The sequence below is a fragment of the Poromitra crassiceps genome (assembly GCF_964638095.1).
Source record: "Poromitra crassiceps genome assembly, chromosome: 1".
In the NCBI taxonomy this organism is placed as follows: Eukaryota; Metazoa; Chordata; class Actinopteri; order Beryciformes; family Melamphaidae; genus Poromitra; species Poromitra crassiceps.
In genome coordinates, this window is record NC_139623.1 from 113,099,284 (window position 1) to 113,116,520 (window position 17,237).

The following is a 17,237-nucleotide window of genomic DNA, read 5'->3' on the forward strand; positions in this document are numbered from 1 at the left end:
GCCAGAAACATGCCTCGGTGCTGCTGTTTTTGGCCTGGGCCACCCTATTGACCTGACAGGCAAGTGTCAGGAGAGAGCGGGCATGTCAGCTGCAGGTGGTGGCCCTCAGGGGCCCGTCAGCGTCGCGCCGCAGCCCGCCTGCCGCAGTCTGACCCGCAGGATAACACACTGAGGGACTGGCAGGTAAGCGGGACTTGTCTTTTAACACCTCTGCTTGCCTTTTAGGATCACAGTAATGTGTTTCTCTCATGTGTTTTGAGTGTAGTTAACTGATGTGATGTGACAGCAGCACGTTCCGCCTGCTGATTGCTTGCTTGATTTGCCTGTGATGTTTTTCAGTAGCTGGTGCTGTAGGGGGTAACGTCAGATCTTTCAGTATGCAGCCTGCAGCAGGAGACACACTGTCACAGCTTAAGTTGCTGATAGAGATGCACAATGATATTGGCCCGTCATCGCTATGGGCCGATAAAGGCCTTAAAAAAAGAAATATCGGCATCGGCCCAAAATTAACATTTCTCAACATCACATCAACATGTGAACAACGCAATACGTTTTGGGCCTTCACTGATCCACTGATGAAGGCCGGATGGCCCAAAACGTATTGCGTTGTTCACATGTTGCTCAAATGAACAATTAAATCAGTGTATTGTCCATTCTCTCTGTGTGCGATCCCCCCTTCATTCTATGGATATACGCACTTAGGATTATGCATCAGAAGGGTCTGAGCACAGCAGTACTCCAAGAAACAGTTGCATCTAGTGGGCCATCACAATAAGAGTAAGCATAATAATGTGTTAGAGTAATTCCACTACAGGAGATAATTGATGTTCTCTGAAATCAGGTGTTTCTGTTTTCTTTTCTTTTTTTTGCATAATATTCTGTATCGCATTGGCAATAGTCCAAAAGAGATATCAGCATATCGGATATCGGCATAGAAATCCAAAATTGTGCATCCCTAGTTGTTGATGTTCTTGTTGATGTTATTTTTCTCTTTAAGTATTTTTAGTCTTAATAGTCTTTTTATTTTTAATAAGGAACACCATTATGTGTAGACGTTTGCTCTCTATCCCACACACAGATACCATCTACTTCTGAGTATTTGTGGAAAGTGGCCTGAGGTTTCATGAGGTTGTGTGCGACAGGTAAGAGGATGTTCCTAGAGCTGCAATGATTAGTCGATAGACTCAATCGCCAACTATTTTATAATCGATTAATCGTTTAGACAACATTTTAAGAAAGAAAAAACTAAAATTATCTCATCCAAGCTTCTTAAATGTGAATATTTTCTGGTTTATTTGGTCTTCTATCACAGTAAACATTATCTTTGGGTTGTGGACTGTTAGTCAGGACAAAAGAAGGATGTCATCTTGAGCTTTGGGGAAAAAGTGATGAAAATAATAGTTTGCTGCAGTCCTAGTATGTTGTACTGTCAAATAAATCTTTACACAAAAGCAAAATGTATTTGATGATGTTATGAGATGAACATATCTTCTTCCCACAGATGACCCTAACGAAGCTCGCTCCAGCCTGCTCTGCGGATGCGTAACTCCTTCGCCTCGTCTTTCTTCGTCTAAGCTGTTAACCAGGTTCAGAAGTCTGGAGGTGTCCAACCCTCTGAAGATGTACGGCCTGTACTTGGAAGCGGTCAACGATTACATCAACGAGTCCTACGGAGAAGATGTCTGGAGACTGATCGAGGCCCGCGCGGAGATACCCCACCTCAAGTTTGTCAGGCATCAGATGTACAAGTACGACTTTTGTTTTTGTTGATCATATTTCCCATTGTGCTGTGGTGATTGAAAGATTTCGGGAAACATGAACAGGCTGTATTAATTAGCAAGAAACCCCCTGCAAACTAAATCAGAATAGTGTAAATAGCAGCTCACAGCAGCTTTGTTTGTGTCAAACTCATTTTACTTCATGGGGCACATGGTACCCAATGTTGGTCTCAAGTGGGCCAGACAAAGAACATCAATGCATACTAACCTATAAATAACAACATCTCCAAATCTTCCTGTTTCTTTTAGTGTAAAGAATTTTGCCTACAGGTACATTTTAAGAACACAGTTTCACATGGGGTTATCTCAGCTACCATGGCCTATCATATCAAATCTACTGTCTGTAACTGTGCATTACAATTGATGGCAATTGTGCAATTCTTCTCTATATTCAAGGGTAAGGAAAATAGTTTACCTTTTAGTGATGCATATAAAACATGAATAGGCTACTTAATATTGTAACTTGCTCATGAAACCTGATCAATTTCAATCAATCAAACCGGTATATTGTAGGTGTCAAATCCTGAGTTTGAAAAGTTTGATTGAAGGACTTCTCAGGGCAATTTTCACACTTTGAAAATCATCCTGTGGACCACATTGGACCCTTTGGCCGGCCGATGTCTAAATGCATGATAATTTTGTTTAAAAACAAAATGAGATATGGATATTTTGCATATATGTGATCCATATCCTGTGTATCATTGGCTCCATAGTTTGTATAGTTTGTCTGCCACTTTTAGGTTTGTACCTGTTATTATTATTATTATTATTATTACTATTCTTATAGTGACAACCTGATCCTGCGGTTGGCCAAGGCGGCAGGCGAGGTTCTGGGGAAGACTCACGATGAGCTGATGTACGCCTTCGGGGTTTACATGGTCAAGAGGATTGGGAACTACGGCTACGAGAGGATCCTGAAGGTGACACTTGTTTGTCTAAAGTCAGTCAAATGTTCTATGGTCTCTCGTGATTCATCTCATAGCTGGATCGCTTGGTTTGTCCAAGTAAAAGTCTTTTTATAAGGATTTTACAAAACGTCAATGGAAAAATTAATGGGGAATTTTAACTCCCTCGGAAGAGGACGTGACTTAGGTACTCTATGAACACTGAGCACCACACATTTAGCTCAAATTTGAAATTCACATGAGCATTTTGCTTATTAGTCTATCACTTTAAACACACTAAAGACATGCAATACTGTAGTATCTATGTTTACAAGAAAACATTTCAATATCCTCCTCCTCCATATTTTCCAGGTGTTGGGGCGTAATGTGCGTGACTTCATCAACGAGCTGGACAACCTGCACGAGTACTTCCGCTTCTCCTTCCCCAAGGTGCAGCCGCCCAGCTTCTGTGTGGAGGAGGAGTGTGAGACCAGCCTCACCCTGCACTACCGCAGCACCCGCAAGGGCTTCACCCAGTTCGTCAAAGGTACCGGGGTGGGAAACACTGAGGAGGGGTCCCGCACGGGAACGACGGGGTTGGAACCACTGAGCAGGGGTACCGCCCGGGAACCACGGGGTGGGAACCACTGAGCAGGGGTACCGCCCGGGAACCACTGAGGAGGGGTACTGCCCGGGAACCACGGGGTGGGACCCACTGAGCAGGGGTACTACCCGGGAACCACGGGGTGGGAACCACTGAGCAGGGGTACCGCCCGGGAAACACTGAGGAGGGGTACCGCCTGGGAACCACGGGGTGGGAACCACTGAGCAGGGGTACCGCCCGGGAACCACGGGGTGGGAACCACTGAGCAGGGGTACCGCCCAGGAACCACGGGGTGGGAACCACTGAGCAGGGGTACCGCCCGGGAACCACGGGGTGGGAACCACTGAGGAGGGGTACCGCCCGGGAACCACGGGGTGGGAACCACTGAGGAGGGGTACCGCCCGGGAACCACGGGGTGGGAACCACTGAGCAGGAGTACTGCCTGGGAACCATGGGCTGGGACTCCCAACTCAAATACTGAGTTGTCAGGACCTCCCTTGGCATCACTTTTTAATGCACTGGGTACCCCTTTTTTGTAATTTTTGATGCCACTTTTTTTCATCAACTTTCAACGCCACAAGAAAGACCATAGCCACCAACTTGTTTTACAGTTATGGTTCGGCAACTAAAACAACTTGGTTAAGGTTAGAGAGGTTTTGTCATGGTTAAATAAGAAAAACATTTGTTAAAAATGTAAATGTGGCTTACGGTTGAAATGTACTTTGGAAATGCTGGGAATTGAACACTGGTCATCGAAGGCAAACCCCAACCACAATTCCCTTACTGGCTATTGTTTTTTCATTGTCACACTGCTGTGGCATTGATTTCAGACACTGTGTGAGTTCTATAGAAGTATATTGGTCTACCCTGCATGTTGGGAGTTCTATAGACGTCTACTGGACTACCTTGCACGTTGAAAATGTCAAAAAAGGGGTACTTGATGTGTAAAAAAAATATGCAAAGGGACCAAACATTAGTATTTGATGAGTTGGAGTGAGAACGGGTTGGTTCTTATTGTGTTTGCATGGGGTTCCTCAAAGTCAGGTAACTTCCTGGGCATGTCAGTCAGGTGAACTGGAGACTCTGGTCTGAATTGACCATAGGGAATGTGACTGTGTTTGTTTAGTCCATGTGACAGACTGGGGCCTTTCCCTGCCAGCTTCCCAATGCATGCTGGGATATACTCTACATCAGTCAAGGTAGGCGACCCGTACCTTGGGGTCGCCTGGAATTCAAATGGGGTCGCCTAATTTTTATTTTTTTTACACCACACACTTTAAAACTACCGAAGAGAATTTGGGCCACATGCAAAACATTATTTGAGTCAGGATTCTGAGAATTAAGTCAGAATTCTGAAATTGAAGTCAGAATTCTGAGGGGAAAAGTCAGAAGACTTTGGAGATTAAAGTCAGAATTCTGAGATTAATGTCAGAATTCTGAGATTAATGTCAGAATTCTGAGATTAAAGTCAGAATTTTGAGGGGAAAAGTCAGCATACTGTTACATGTGACATCATTGATAAGGTCACTGATGAGGTCACTGATATTACCGATGTTGTCCTGAAATGTGAATGTCTGGGGTCCCTAGATTTTTATTACGTCAAAGTGGGGTCTGCCAAAAAAGGTTGGGAACCCCTGCTCTAGATACACTTTATATACCCTGTGCTCATGAAAAGTTGTTGGAAAAAGTGTTGTTCTTTTTGCTTGTCTTGTGAACAAGATCGGTACGCTAGTGTACAACTAAAAAAAAAAAAAAAAAAAGGCAGTTGAATATCAATGGAGACAATTCATTTTAGAACAAAAGGAATGAGAAGAAAAACTCTCAAAGGATGTGTAATTTTAATGAACATAAGTGTGTCTGGGACAGAACAGACATTTATGTTACTTTTCAAAGCAACAAACAGGCACAGTACTGTTGCCAGAAGAACTCAGTATCATCTTTTAAATCCCTTCTCAAAACCCACTTGCTTAAAAAGTCATTTTTACAGTCTCTTCTGCTTCAATGTCTTCTGTTTTTAATCCTGTTTAGGATCCTTGCTTACTATTTTGTCCCATTGTATGTGTTTTTCTAATGCTGTTTTTTTTCGTCTTATGTTGCCTTTTATTCTGTCTTTGCCATTTATTATTTCATCTTTGGTTGTTATTTACTTTTTCTCTTTTAGTAGTTATTTTATTTAGTTTGTTTGGACAAGGCAGTTGTCGTCACTCGTCACTCTGTCAGGAAAGACAAATTTGTCCCAGAAAAGTAATTGACTCAATATTAAAATGTGATTCCAGCCAGGTCAGCTCTGTGCTCCTTCTGGAATTGAGGATCTGAAGGATCTGAAGTATTGCTGTAGTCTCACAACGGGGTTATTTCATGGCCAGCTGTTCCAAAGCGTCGCACAAGCCGCTGTTCACTGAATCCCCCCATAAGCCCAGCTCAACTCTCCCGTTCATAACACATGTGTTCCATTGACTCCTGAAGGTCAGCTCTCTCAAGTGGGACGGCAATTCTACAACACAGACATCGAGGTGGAGATCCTGTCCAAAGAGGAAACGGAGAAGATGACATATGTGGTATGTACCGACCGGGGCTTAGGTGGAGTAGGGCCGCCGAGCCGCCGACCTTGACCTCATGTGGGCTCCATCAGTATGATAATGACTCCATTTCCTTCAATGAGATGCCAGACGGCCTTCTTGTTTACACTCAGACACCAAGTGTTTATTGGATGGAGATAAGTGTTTATTGGGATGGGGCTTTGGGTAAGCTCCAAGTTTGCAGACTGAGATTTGAGATTTGCAGCTTGGCCTGCTGTCAAGCTAGCATCAGCATCAACTAACCTCAGTGTCATGCCTGAAGCCAGGTGGTTTTATTGGTCGCCCCAAAACTGGGAAGTGCTGACTACGTTTACATGGACAGCAATAATTTGATATTAACCAGATTAATACAATAGTCTGAATTAGAAACTGCCATGTAAACAACATTTTCTGATTAATTTAACGTGAATATGGCCAGAGTCGGAGGAAGCAGAATGTCATTATTGAAGGGCATTTTAAAACCTATGGCCACCTATGACTCTATCAGAGGATTTGTGGCTTCTTGTGACACAAGCGGCCAAGGTCCAAAGGTTGCACCCCCCACTGCCCATTTCTGGGGTGATGTTGAAACTGTCCGCATGGTCAGGATTTAGAGGGAAATGTACAGTATATCATGGCGTAAACTGTCCATGGCAGTGATTCTTCCTTGTCCTGTTGATCAGACTTTGCTCCGCAGCATGTAAACAGGAACATGAATGGAATTGAGTCTTTGAAGGTGACTTTTGGATAGTTCAATAAGCATCACAAGGAAACAGCTTGATCAGAACATTTTCTTATGTAGAAAAAGGCCAAAAGTCAGATTATTGCTGTCCACGTAAACATAATCAGTCAGCTGACACTGAAACCTTTCTATTCCACTGAAGAAACAAAAATCCAAATTACATTCAATATAATACAGTGTATAGCAACTGATGTGCTCCAAAATTCAAATAAGACACAAACATTTTTTGTCACTCCCTTCATTTTTATTTTGACTATGCAAATGAAAGTGGTGCCTTGGTATTGAGTTTGACTTTTGATTTCCTTTTGTAGAGTAGGAGAGGTGTCGCTTTACTGACAGTTTGATTAACCAGAAGAACAGCATCTTAGCATTATTCCTTCTTCCTTCCATTGTTCCTCATTCTCCATCAGTTTACAGATAGCAGGATCTGTTGTTTTGATGTGGAATGCTAACATTGCAACAAGCCAAAAGGTGTTTTTTACACATATTGTGACAAGTACAGTACATGTTGAAGACAAATAAACTATATCATATTATGTCAATATCTAAGGGGAAAGTTGTTGTTGCCAGAAAAGTACATATGAAGTGGGGGGTTTCAAGGAGGAAAATAATTGTTATTTTCTCTCTGACACCCTTTTACAGTATTTTATAATGATACACATGGACTTATAAGAGGATTCAAATAAATAATAATAATAATCTTTATTTCAGACTCAGAAGGACCGTATCACAAAATAAAAGAAGATACAGAGTACAACAACAGTACTTCGCACACATGACTAGTGAGCCGGCCATAGATGCGCCGTAGCCTACACACTATCAAGATATACACAGTAAAAAAACACACAAGCAAACCTTGTTTCATACATCAAATTATGAATCTATGGTGATACAGAAAAGGTGCAGGCTGATGCCAGTGCTTTCGAAGCCTGGATGTGAACCAGAAGCCCAGTCTAGGGCTGGTTAAGGCCATAATAATGCTGTTCTCAGACACATCCAGTCGGGCACATAAAATTAAACATTGGCTGTCTTAAAAGTGCCTCCCATGTCGGCACACCTGAGTACACAAACAATTGGCTGGCACTATGCTACCTGGGGACATGGAGCAGCAGCCTCATGGCATCATTATATGCCACTCTGAGCCTCTGCATACTGTTCACTCTGTAGGAGGACCAGAGATGAGCTGTATACAGGGGGGTGACATAAGCTCTGAATAGAGCACATTTAACTTAACGTCTGCAGAGTACATGGAGAATTTCCTCAGCAGCATGTTGGCCTGAGCATATATTTTACAGCATTGACGACGGATGTCACTGTCGTCCATAAGATCATCTGAAAATACATGTCCAAGATATTTTAATTCTCTCGTCATATCTAAAGAGCCATCAGAGAGGTAGAAGACAGGAACAATTTATTTCCTGTCCTCTCTAGATCTCACCACCATGATCTTACTTTTTCTGGCATTATAGTCTCCACCATATTGAGAGCATATCCTCAGCAATTGTTGCAACCCAGCAGTATATGGACAGAGTACAACCAAGTCATCTGCGTACATAAGATGATTGACCACCTTATCTCCTACAAGACAACCTGTTTTACATTAATTTAGCTGTCACGAAAGATCATCTATATATAGAGAATGGGAGATAAAATTCCTCCTTGACGGACGCCATTTCCCACGTGAAAAGGGGCGGAGACAACATTATCCCATTTGACCTGGAATGTTTGCTGAGCATACCAAAAGATGAGAACTCTAACAATAAATTTAGGGACACCAGGCCCGGCTGCGCAGCGTTCCGGCTGCGCCGCAGCTTTGCTCCGTCCTCTGCACGTCGGCATGCCCCACAGCACGCGTTTCAGAAGCGGAGCGCTTCCGAGTGCTGCTTGCAGCTGGATGCAAGATCGCGCGGGATTTACGAGATCGCGCGATACTGTGTGTACAATGGGGTGGATGTAAATACCACAACACACAAACAACACAGTCTGTCGTTGACTTACTTTTGATTTGGTCATTTTCCCTTGATTGTTGTGCTTCTACCATGGATAAGTAGGCTGAAATTATTTCTTTATTTGTCATACAGTGCCTGTTAGCAGGAGGAGAACTCTTGCATTTCTTCGTCTACTTGAAAGACTACAGAGGGAGGGGGGAGAAGGAGAAGATTCAAGATTCAAGATTTTTATTGTCACTCCGTAGTACAAGTATCACATGTGAAATTCTTGTGCTGTGAACTCCGTTTACAACATAGTACAAATATAACAGGGCATATGAGTGCAAAAACAACAAGAGACACAACAAGCAATAAGGAAGTAGAGTGATAAGACAAGTCAGAGACAGTGGCATATTCACTGCACATAGGTGCACATGTCATGTGCATACTTGGACGTACTTAAACATTTTGAATTCGACGTATTTGACGTACAGGTGCAAATAGCATACACCTAATTAAACATACAATTAAACATTACACATACATAATGGTAGCATCTACAGTGCGGTACAGTACTACTACACTATTTGTGTATGTTAAGGAGTCTCGTGGCCTGCGGGAAGAAACTGTCCCTCAAGCGATTTGTGCGTGCTTTTGGGACCCTGTATCTTCTCCCTGAGGGTAACAGGGAGAACAGGCTGTTGTGGGGATGGTTTGTGTCTTTGATGATCTTCAGGGACCTCCTGAGGCAGCGCTGGTTATATAGTTCCTGCAGTTCTGGCAGCTCACATCCTGTTACGTGCTGGGCCGCGCGTCTCACTCTCCGTAGCGCCCTGCGGTCCATGGTGGTACAGTTCCCGTACCAGGTGGTGAAGCAGCCAGTCAACAGGCTTTCAATGGTGCCTCTGTAGAAGTCCCTAAGGATTTCTGGCCTTAGCCCAAATTTCTTTAGGCGCCTGAGTCCGTGTAGTCGCTGTTGGGCCTTTTTGACAACAGTGGCGGTGTGACCGGCCCATGTCAGGTCCTGGTGGATGTTGACTCCCAGGTACTTGAAGCTGTCCACCCTTTCCACCACTGTGCCGTTGATGGTGATTGGGGGGTGTGCGCCTCCCCCCCTCCTGTAGTCTACAATGATCTCCTTGGTCGTGGAGACGTTCAGAGAGAGGTGGTTGTCCTGGCACCACTGTTCTAGGGCCTTCACCTCCTCTCTGTAGGCTGTCTCGTCGTCCCTGGAGATCAGCCCCACGACTGCTGTGTCGTCTGCAAACTTCACGATGATGTTAGAGATTTGAGTCGCCACGCAGTCGTGGGTGTAGAGGTCGTACCAGAAGGGGCTGGAGACGCATCCCTGGGGCGCTCGTATGCTGATGGTCAGTGAGGAGGAGGTGAGGTTGCCCACTCTCACCACCTGGCGGCGGTCTGTCAGAAAGTCCAGGATCCAGTCACACATTGCTGTGTTTAGTCCCAGGACCTTGAGCTTGCTTACCAGCCTGGAGGGTACTATGGTGTTGAAGGAGTCGGTATTAGGTCTGCACACAGTGTTTTATTATGAAAATCGACCGGATTCTCGTGCAGTTGCTGTGTCTGACTTCCGGGCTGAACGATCTGCTCTGTGCAGCTTGATGCAGCTTCCAGGCGTCATCCGTGAAAAATAGATCTGCCGCGTATCTTTAGCGGAGCGGTGCGCCGAGCCGCTTCTGGGACGCTTCTGACGGTGCAGCCACACATGCGCGCCGTTTGACGCATGCTGACGCTGCTGCCCATTCACTTTGTATTGAACACGCTGCTCATCGCCTCTCGAAGCATGCTGGGATACCAGACGATGCGTAGCAGGCTTGTGAAGCGACAGTGGGCGACAGAGGGGGCAGGGTGGAGTTTGCTTATTTAAATTTCTACTTCAATGTAGTCATTTCTTACACATGAGATTACTTTGAGCTGTTTAGTCATAAAGATTACTGAAAGATATTCCATATTCCAGACTGAAATGCTATAACAGAAGTCGAGTATTGGCCAGAATGACATGAACATTTGGACACTTATTCCGCGGGTATCTTGCGTTCAGGTGCACTGTAAAAAAAAATATATATACGGTATATATAAAAAAATAAAAAAATGCAATTCCATCGCGGGCCACACAGTGGGCGCCCGCGGGCCCGCATGTTGTATGCTGCATGCAGCCCGCAGGCCGTATTTTGCCCATGTGTGTCGTAGATGCACAGATCAGTACTATGTTTTCTCTTGAAGCCAAACTGATTGTCAGTTGTTAGCATAAACATTTCCATCCTATCCACCTTATTTTTGAATGCCCCACTGTAAAAAATAATTGTGCGTACAAGGTCCGGTTTAACGTGACTTATTGTTGCAGCTTGCCATTTCCTAAATGGTACTGTATTCTACTTGATTTGAAAAGATGGCCACCTACTGTACACTCAGTCTCATGTACCCTGGCTGAACATAACATGGCTTGAACATAACTTGGTCAATAAGTATGTATTCATACAAAATAAAACAACCCGTAATATCTTAATTTTATGTAGAATGCAGAGGACATGTAACTGTTTAGTTAAACTTGCATTCCAGGAATATTGTGCTCTTAAGATGACGTTAGTGGCTCGAGTCTGTTTCGTCCTGAAACTCACATAGGTTGCGCCAGGCGTAACCTATGTGCGATTCGAAATAACGCATCCGAGATAGAAAACGTTATGAATATAGCCACGTTATAAACAACAAACTAACGCTGGTGATCCGTATGGAAACAGTGTTACTCGAAATGGTTAAAAGTTATATCAATTTGGTCATTCAGTGGCGTTTTACTGCCATGTAGATATTAGCCACAGCAGGCGATTACCCATGAATGCACTGCGTTCTTAAAGGGATATTTATCGACGAGATTTTTGCCAAGCTGGACCTGAATAGTGATTTGCTCCGTTCGCCCAGACGGGTGTCAAGCTGTCAGCAACAAGGCTAGGAGGATCACACCGGAAGAAGCACCCAACCTGTTTATTCGACCCTCTCCCTGCAAAGTTGATTAAGGAACTCCTTCCAATACTAGGCCCCCCCTTACTTAACATTATCAATAGCTCCCTCTCCTCTGGCATTGTCCCTGCCTCCTTCAAATCTGCTGTAATCAAACCTCTACTTAAAAAGCCAAACCTTGATTCTGAGGTTCTTAACAACTTCAGGCCAATCTCAAATCTCCCCTTCCTCTCTAAAGTTCTTGAAAAAGTAGTCTCAACACAATTAACTGACTACCTCTCGCATAATAAACTTCTCGATCCCTTTCAATCTGGTTTTAGATCACTCCATAGTACTGAAACTGCTCTTACAAAAGTAACCAATGACCTTCTCCTCGCGTCCGACTCTAATTTCTCCTCTCTTCTCATTTTATTAGACTTAAGCGCAGCCTTCGATACAATCGATCATAAGATCCTCCTAGACCGCTTATCTAACTACGTAGGTATCCGGGGCACTGCCCTATCCTGGCTAAAGTCATATTTGTCTGATAGGACACACTGTGTCTCATATAAAAATATTATGTCCACATTCTCCTCAGTGAAGTTTGGTGTACCGCAGGGATCAGTCCTGGGTCCCTTACTCTTTGGAGTTTACTTACTGCCTCTTGGCGAAATTTTCCGTAGATATGGCATTAACTTCCACTGTTATGCCGACGATACCCAAATTTATATACCAATTAGACCAGACGATCGCTCTAAACTCGCTAATCTTGAATCCTGCTTAATCGCTGTTACAGATTGGATGTCAAATAATTTCTTACGACTAAACGCCAACAAAACTGAACTACTAGTTGTTGGCCCAAAAACCCAACTTCCATTTCTCACTGATCTTAGTCTGAACATTGAGAACTGCGTAATTACTCCAAACTCAAAGGTGAAAAACCTAGGTGTTACCTTTGATCCTACTCTGTCATTCGATGCTCACATTAAGGACATCACTAAAATAGCTTTCTTTCATCTTCGCAATATCTCAAAGATCCGTCCCTTGCTAAATGCAACGGATGCCGAAACCTTAATACACGCCTTTGTTTCATCTAGACTCGATTACTGTAATGTCCTATTCTCTGGCCTTCCACTTTGTAGCACAAATAAATTACAACTCGTGCAAAACGCCGCTGCTAGAATTCTAACTAGAACTAAGAAGTTTGATCATATAACTCCGGTCTTAATCTCCCTCCACTGGCTCCCAATTCAGGCCAGATCAGACTTTAAGGTGCTTCTGTTAACCTATAAATCTTTGCACGGGCTCGCACCTCCGTACTTATCTGAGCTAATCATTCCTTATGTTCCCACGCGTACTCTCCGCTCACAGGACGGTAATTATCTTACCGTCCCTAAAATTAAGAAAAAATCAGCAGGTAGCAGAGCATTTTCTTACCGTGCTCCACATCTCTGGAACCAGCTTCCTCTGTCAGTTAGGGAAGCTGGCTCCATTGAAATCTTCAAAACTAGACTCAAAACCCATTTATTCTCCCAATCATTTGGTTGTGCTTGATGGTTATGTTTGATGATGTCATTCTCTAGAAATATTTATTAGCTCTTGAGTACATACAATCCTGAATTGCTGAGCGGGCTGTCTCAAGCCAGCAATATCAGTATAAACTTAGACTTGACCTAATTTAAATAATATGGCATCAGTCGACCCAGTAGCCTAGATAGAAAATCAAATAGTTGGTGAATAAACTTAGTCCTGAACTGCTGAGCGGGTTATCTCAAGCCAGCAGTATCAGTATAAATTTAGACTGGACCTAATTTAATAATATGGCATCAGCCGATCCAGTAGCTCAGATATAAAATCAAATAGCTGGTGAATAAACTTAGTCCTGAACTGCTGAGCGGGCTATCTCAAGCCAGCAGTATCAGTATAAACTTAGACTTGACCTAATTTAATTTAATAATATGGCATCAGCCGATCCAATAGCTCAGATATAAATTCAAATAGCTGGTGAATAAACTTAGTCCTGAACTGCTGAGCGGGCTATCACAAGCCAGCAGTATCAATATAAACTTAGACTTGACCTAATTTAATAATATGGCATCAGCCGATCCAGTAGCTCGGATATAATATCAAATAGCTGATGAATAAACTTAGTCCTGAACTGCTGAGCGGGCTATCTCAAGCCAGCAGTATCAGTATAAACTTAGACTTGACCTAATTTAATAATATGGCATCAGCCGACCCAGTAGCTCAGATATAAAATCAAATAGCTGGTGAATAAACTTAGTCCTGAACTGCTGAGCGGGCTATCTCAAGCCAGCAGTATCAGTATAAACTTAGACCTAGACTACCTAGACCTGAATTAGCAGTATAATATTAGTCATCCTAAATAATCCTAATAAATTTTGATTTGACCTAATTTTATTGTTGTCTATAGAGTTAGTTCCACCTCTGCGCAGATTCCCCCGCTCTCTTCTCTCTCTCCCCCTCAGGTGTCCTTCATTGGCCTGACGTACACCCCACCGCTGCAGCCCTAGGTCCGGCCGTCATCGCCCTAGCCACCTGTCGTCACTCTAGGCCATCTACCCACTACTCCTTCCACTGTCTGACACCCCGGGCTCATCACCATCACCGACCCCTATCCTCATCATCCTGGTCACCTGCTTGCCTAAGGGAAGGGGGGGGCGCCCCCCCAGCCCCCCCCCCCCCCCCCCGCCGCCTCATCATCACCTCCAACTCCTATCCTCCCCTCCTCTTAATCATCACCTCCGACTCCTATCCTCCCCTCCCCTCCTCTTAATCCATGTCACCAACGCGGACTCATGGATTCCTCAGATCATCCTCATGGAACTCCCAATCTTGCTACCCCTTTTTGTCACCTAGCTAATTAACTAGTATTCTCTAAACCTACGAACACTTAAAGACTGCATTTTCTATTTCTTTTTGGACTCTACTTTTTAGATTTTCAACTCCCTTCCCTGATCTTAGGATAATTTAAAAATTACATTTTTATATCCCTTCTGTTGGACTCTTTTTTACATTTTCAATTTTCTGTTCTCTTGTACATTTTATTTCCATAATAAACCATTCACAGAGTTTCATTATCGGAAACTCTGTGCATGGTTTAGCCCGGCATCTCTCGGCCTGTCTCGGAGGGGAGTCCCCAGATGGGGGTCCGCTGCTGTGGCCTGGGTGGGCCCGTCCCCCGCGTGGCCTGCTCTCACGCTCTCAGTCACTATGCTGGTGGCTGGGGGCTGGGGGGGCGGGTCGCGTGGGGGCTGGGTCCGCCCGGGCCGCAGCAATTGGCCCCTAGCACAACGACCTCACAAGGTTCCTCCTCAGCCAAGTCACTGGGGCAATCCATGCGGCGATCCATATGGTGGAAAGGTTTTCTTGCGTTCACTGGGGGTGAGGGGGTGCCGCTGTGTCCCGGCCTGGCCTTCCCTCCCACGCCTTATGTGGGCGGGGGCCGGGTCGGGGGGCATCGGTGCTCTTCATCACTGGTCGAGGGCTGCCGGTTGGTTTAGAACAGCTTAGGTAGGCGATAGATTAGCTACAGCCTAAGGCTGACCTGTTAGTGTTCAGGCTAAAATCAGACTAGAGCAGGGTAGGATAGGCCAGATTAGGCTGTAGATTAGCTAGATACTATGTCCCAGTTAGCTCTGGTTAATGCTTAGAGTAGTCAGTTGTCTGATCTTCTCCCCCCCCCCTCTCTTTCCCCCTTCCCCCGCTTCTTCCCTTCTTCCCCCTTCTTGTTCTCCTCTCTTTCCATGCTCTTTCCTCCCCCACATCCCACCGCCCCCCCCTCCCTTCTCCTGCTCTCTCCTCATTCTCCCCCCCTCTGCTCCTTCTCCTCTTCTCCCCTATTTTCCTGAATCCCTGCCACTTCCTGCTCTCCCTTCTCTCACATTCCCCCTGCTCTCCTTCCCCTGCACCCTCCCACCTCTCCTTCTCTGCCTCTCTGTCCTCCCCCCTCTCTCACATTCCCCCTGCTCTCCTTCCCCTGCACCCTCCCACCTCTCCTTCTCTGTTCTCTCCTCCTCCACATTTCCCATTTTCCCCCCACCCTCGCCCTAATCCGGGCCCGTATCCTACTCCCTCCCTCCACCCTAGACCCTACCTCTACTCTCTGTCCTCCCCCCTCTCTCACATTCCCCCTGCTCTCCTTCCCCTGCACCCTCCCACCTCTCCTTCTCTGTTCTCTCCTCCTCCACATTTCCCATTTTCTCCCCACCCTCGCCCAAATCTGGGCCCGTATCCTACTCCCTCCCTCCACCCTAGACCCTACCTCTACTCTACCTCCCCTGTACCCTTCCACCTCTCCTTCTCTGTTCTCTCCTCCTCTCTGTCCTCTCCCCTCTCTCACATTCCCACTGCTCTCCTTCCCCTGCGCCCTCCCACCTCTCCTTCTCTGTTCTCTCCTCCTCTCTGCCCTCTCCTCCCTCTCACATTCCCCCTGCTCTCCCTCGCCTGCACCCTCTCCTTCTCTGTTCTCTCCTCCTCCACATTTCCCATTTCTCCCCACCCTCGCCCTAATCCGGGCCCGTATCCTACTCCCTCCCCTCCCCCAACCCTAGACCCTACCCCTACCCTGGCTCTCCCTCCCCGGCACCCTCATCTCTCCTCCTCTGTTCTCTCCTCCCTCCTCCACATTTCCTATTTTCTCCCCACCTCCCCCCTCTCCTCCCTCCTCCCTCTCCCTCCCTCCTCCACTCTCCTGCTTTCTTCAAATGTTCAAATGTTATCTTTATTCTGTATATTCTTGTTACTGTGTGTTAGCTAGAATCAGCTAGACATACTTTCTGTGAAGCCCTCTGAGACATGCTTGTGAATTAGGGCTATATAAATAAACTTGACTTGACTTGACTTGACCCATCATGCAGATCAGGCAAAAATGGCCGCCAAAAATAAGGTGGATAGTTAAGAGGATTCTTTCTAGCACCTTTGACAGGATACTGACAAGGGCAATAGGCCTATAATTGTCCATGCTGTTTAATTTGCCAGCCTTCTCTTTAACTCATTGAGTGCCAGCCACTTTTGGAGAACGGACGCTCCCAGTGCCAGAGTTTTCAGAGCGTTTTCAGTGATTTCTCGAGGCCCACAGAATATTGTGTGATATTACTATGTAAACACCGAACACGCACAAAGAACAAGCTGGCTCTATTGTATCATCAGCAAAAAAAAGTTTATTGATACCATTTTCCGTTCTTTAGTTATGAGCCGGAGAAGATAGGTCGTTTTGAGCAAATACAGGCGTTTCAAATTATTAGCTGAGATATTCCGCCTTTTGTGAAATGAAGCATTTCAAGCACATTCACTGAGTCTGAAGATAATATTTTCTGATGTAGTGACGTGGTGTAGTTGTGTGATGCCCTGCGTGCCCCACCCCCCTCTCCCCCTCAGCTGCAAACTCCTCCCCACACTACACACAGCCAACACGCACCCACTCTATTTTCGGAGCGCTCCGTTTTTGTTCCCAGCGCACACGGAAATGCCACACCGGACTGCAGGGAAAGGTTTGGCCCTTCGGCGTCGGGTGCTGCCTTTCTGGCGACTAATCATGTGGATAAACTATGCAGACAGACAGACAGAGGCAGAGGGGGGGCTCAGTTATGGGAGCGGATTGACTGCTGTTGCAGCCAACGTCAGCTGCAGACAGAGCAATCTATATGGCTCTGGCTGCAGCATGCATCGGTTTCTCTTTGATCACTGCTTTTTCCAGCTGTTTTCGGGACCTTTCTCTAATCTGGAGAGCACTGTCGCCACCTAATGAGTCCGTAAAATAGGTTAT

General features: G+C 45.3%; 1 protein-coding gene across 1 annotated transcript in view; it reads left to right on the forward strand.

The window, feature by feature from the left end:
• Positions 1–1,620: 1,620 nt before the first annotated feature.
• Positions 1,621–17,237, forward strand: part of LOC310772731 (soluble guanylate cyclase 88E-like) — a gene marked incomplete at both ends in the record, with an annotated part of 41,631 nt that continues 26,014 nt past the window's right edge. Inside the window, 4 exons of the mRNA XM_083632637.1 lie at positions 1,621–1,748; positions 2,566–2,698; positions 3,035–3,209; positions 5,733–5,824. Of these exons, the coding sequence (XP_083488763.1) occupies positions 1,621–1,748; positions 2,566–2,698; positions 3,035–3,209; positions 5,733–5,824 (528 nt within the window). The remainder of the gene's footprint in view (positions 1,749–2,565; positions 2,699–3,034; positions 3,210–5,732; positions 5,825–17,237) is intronic.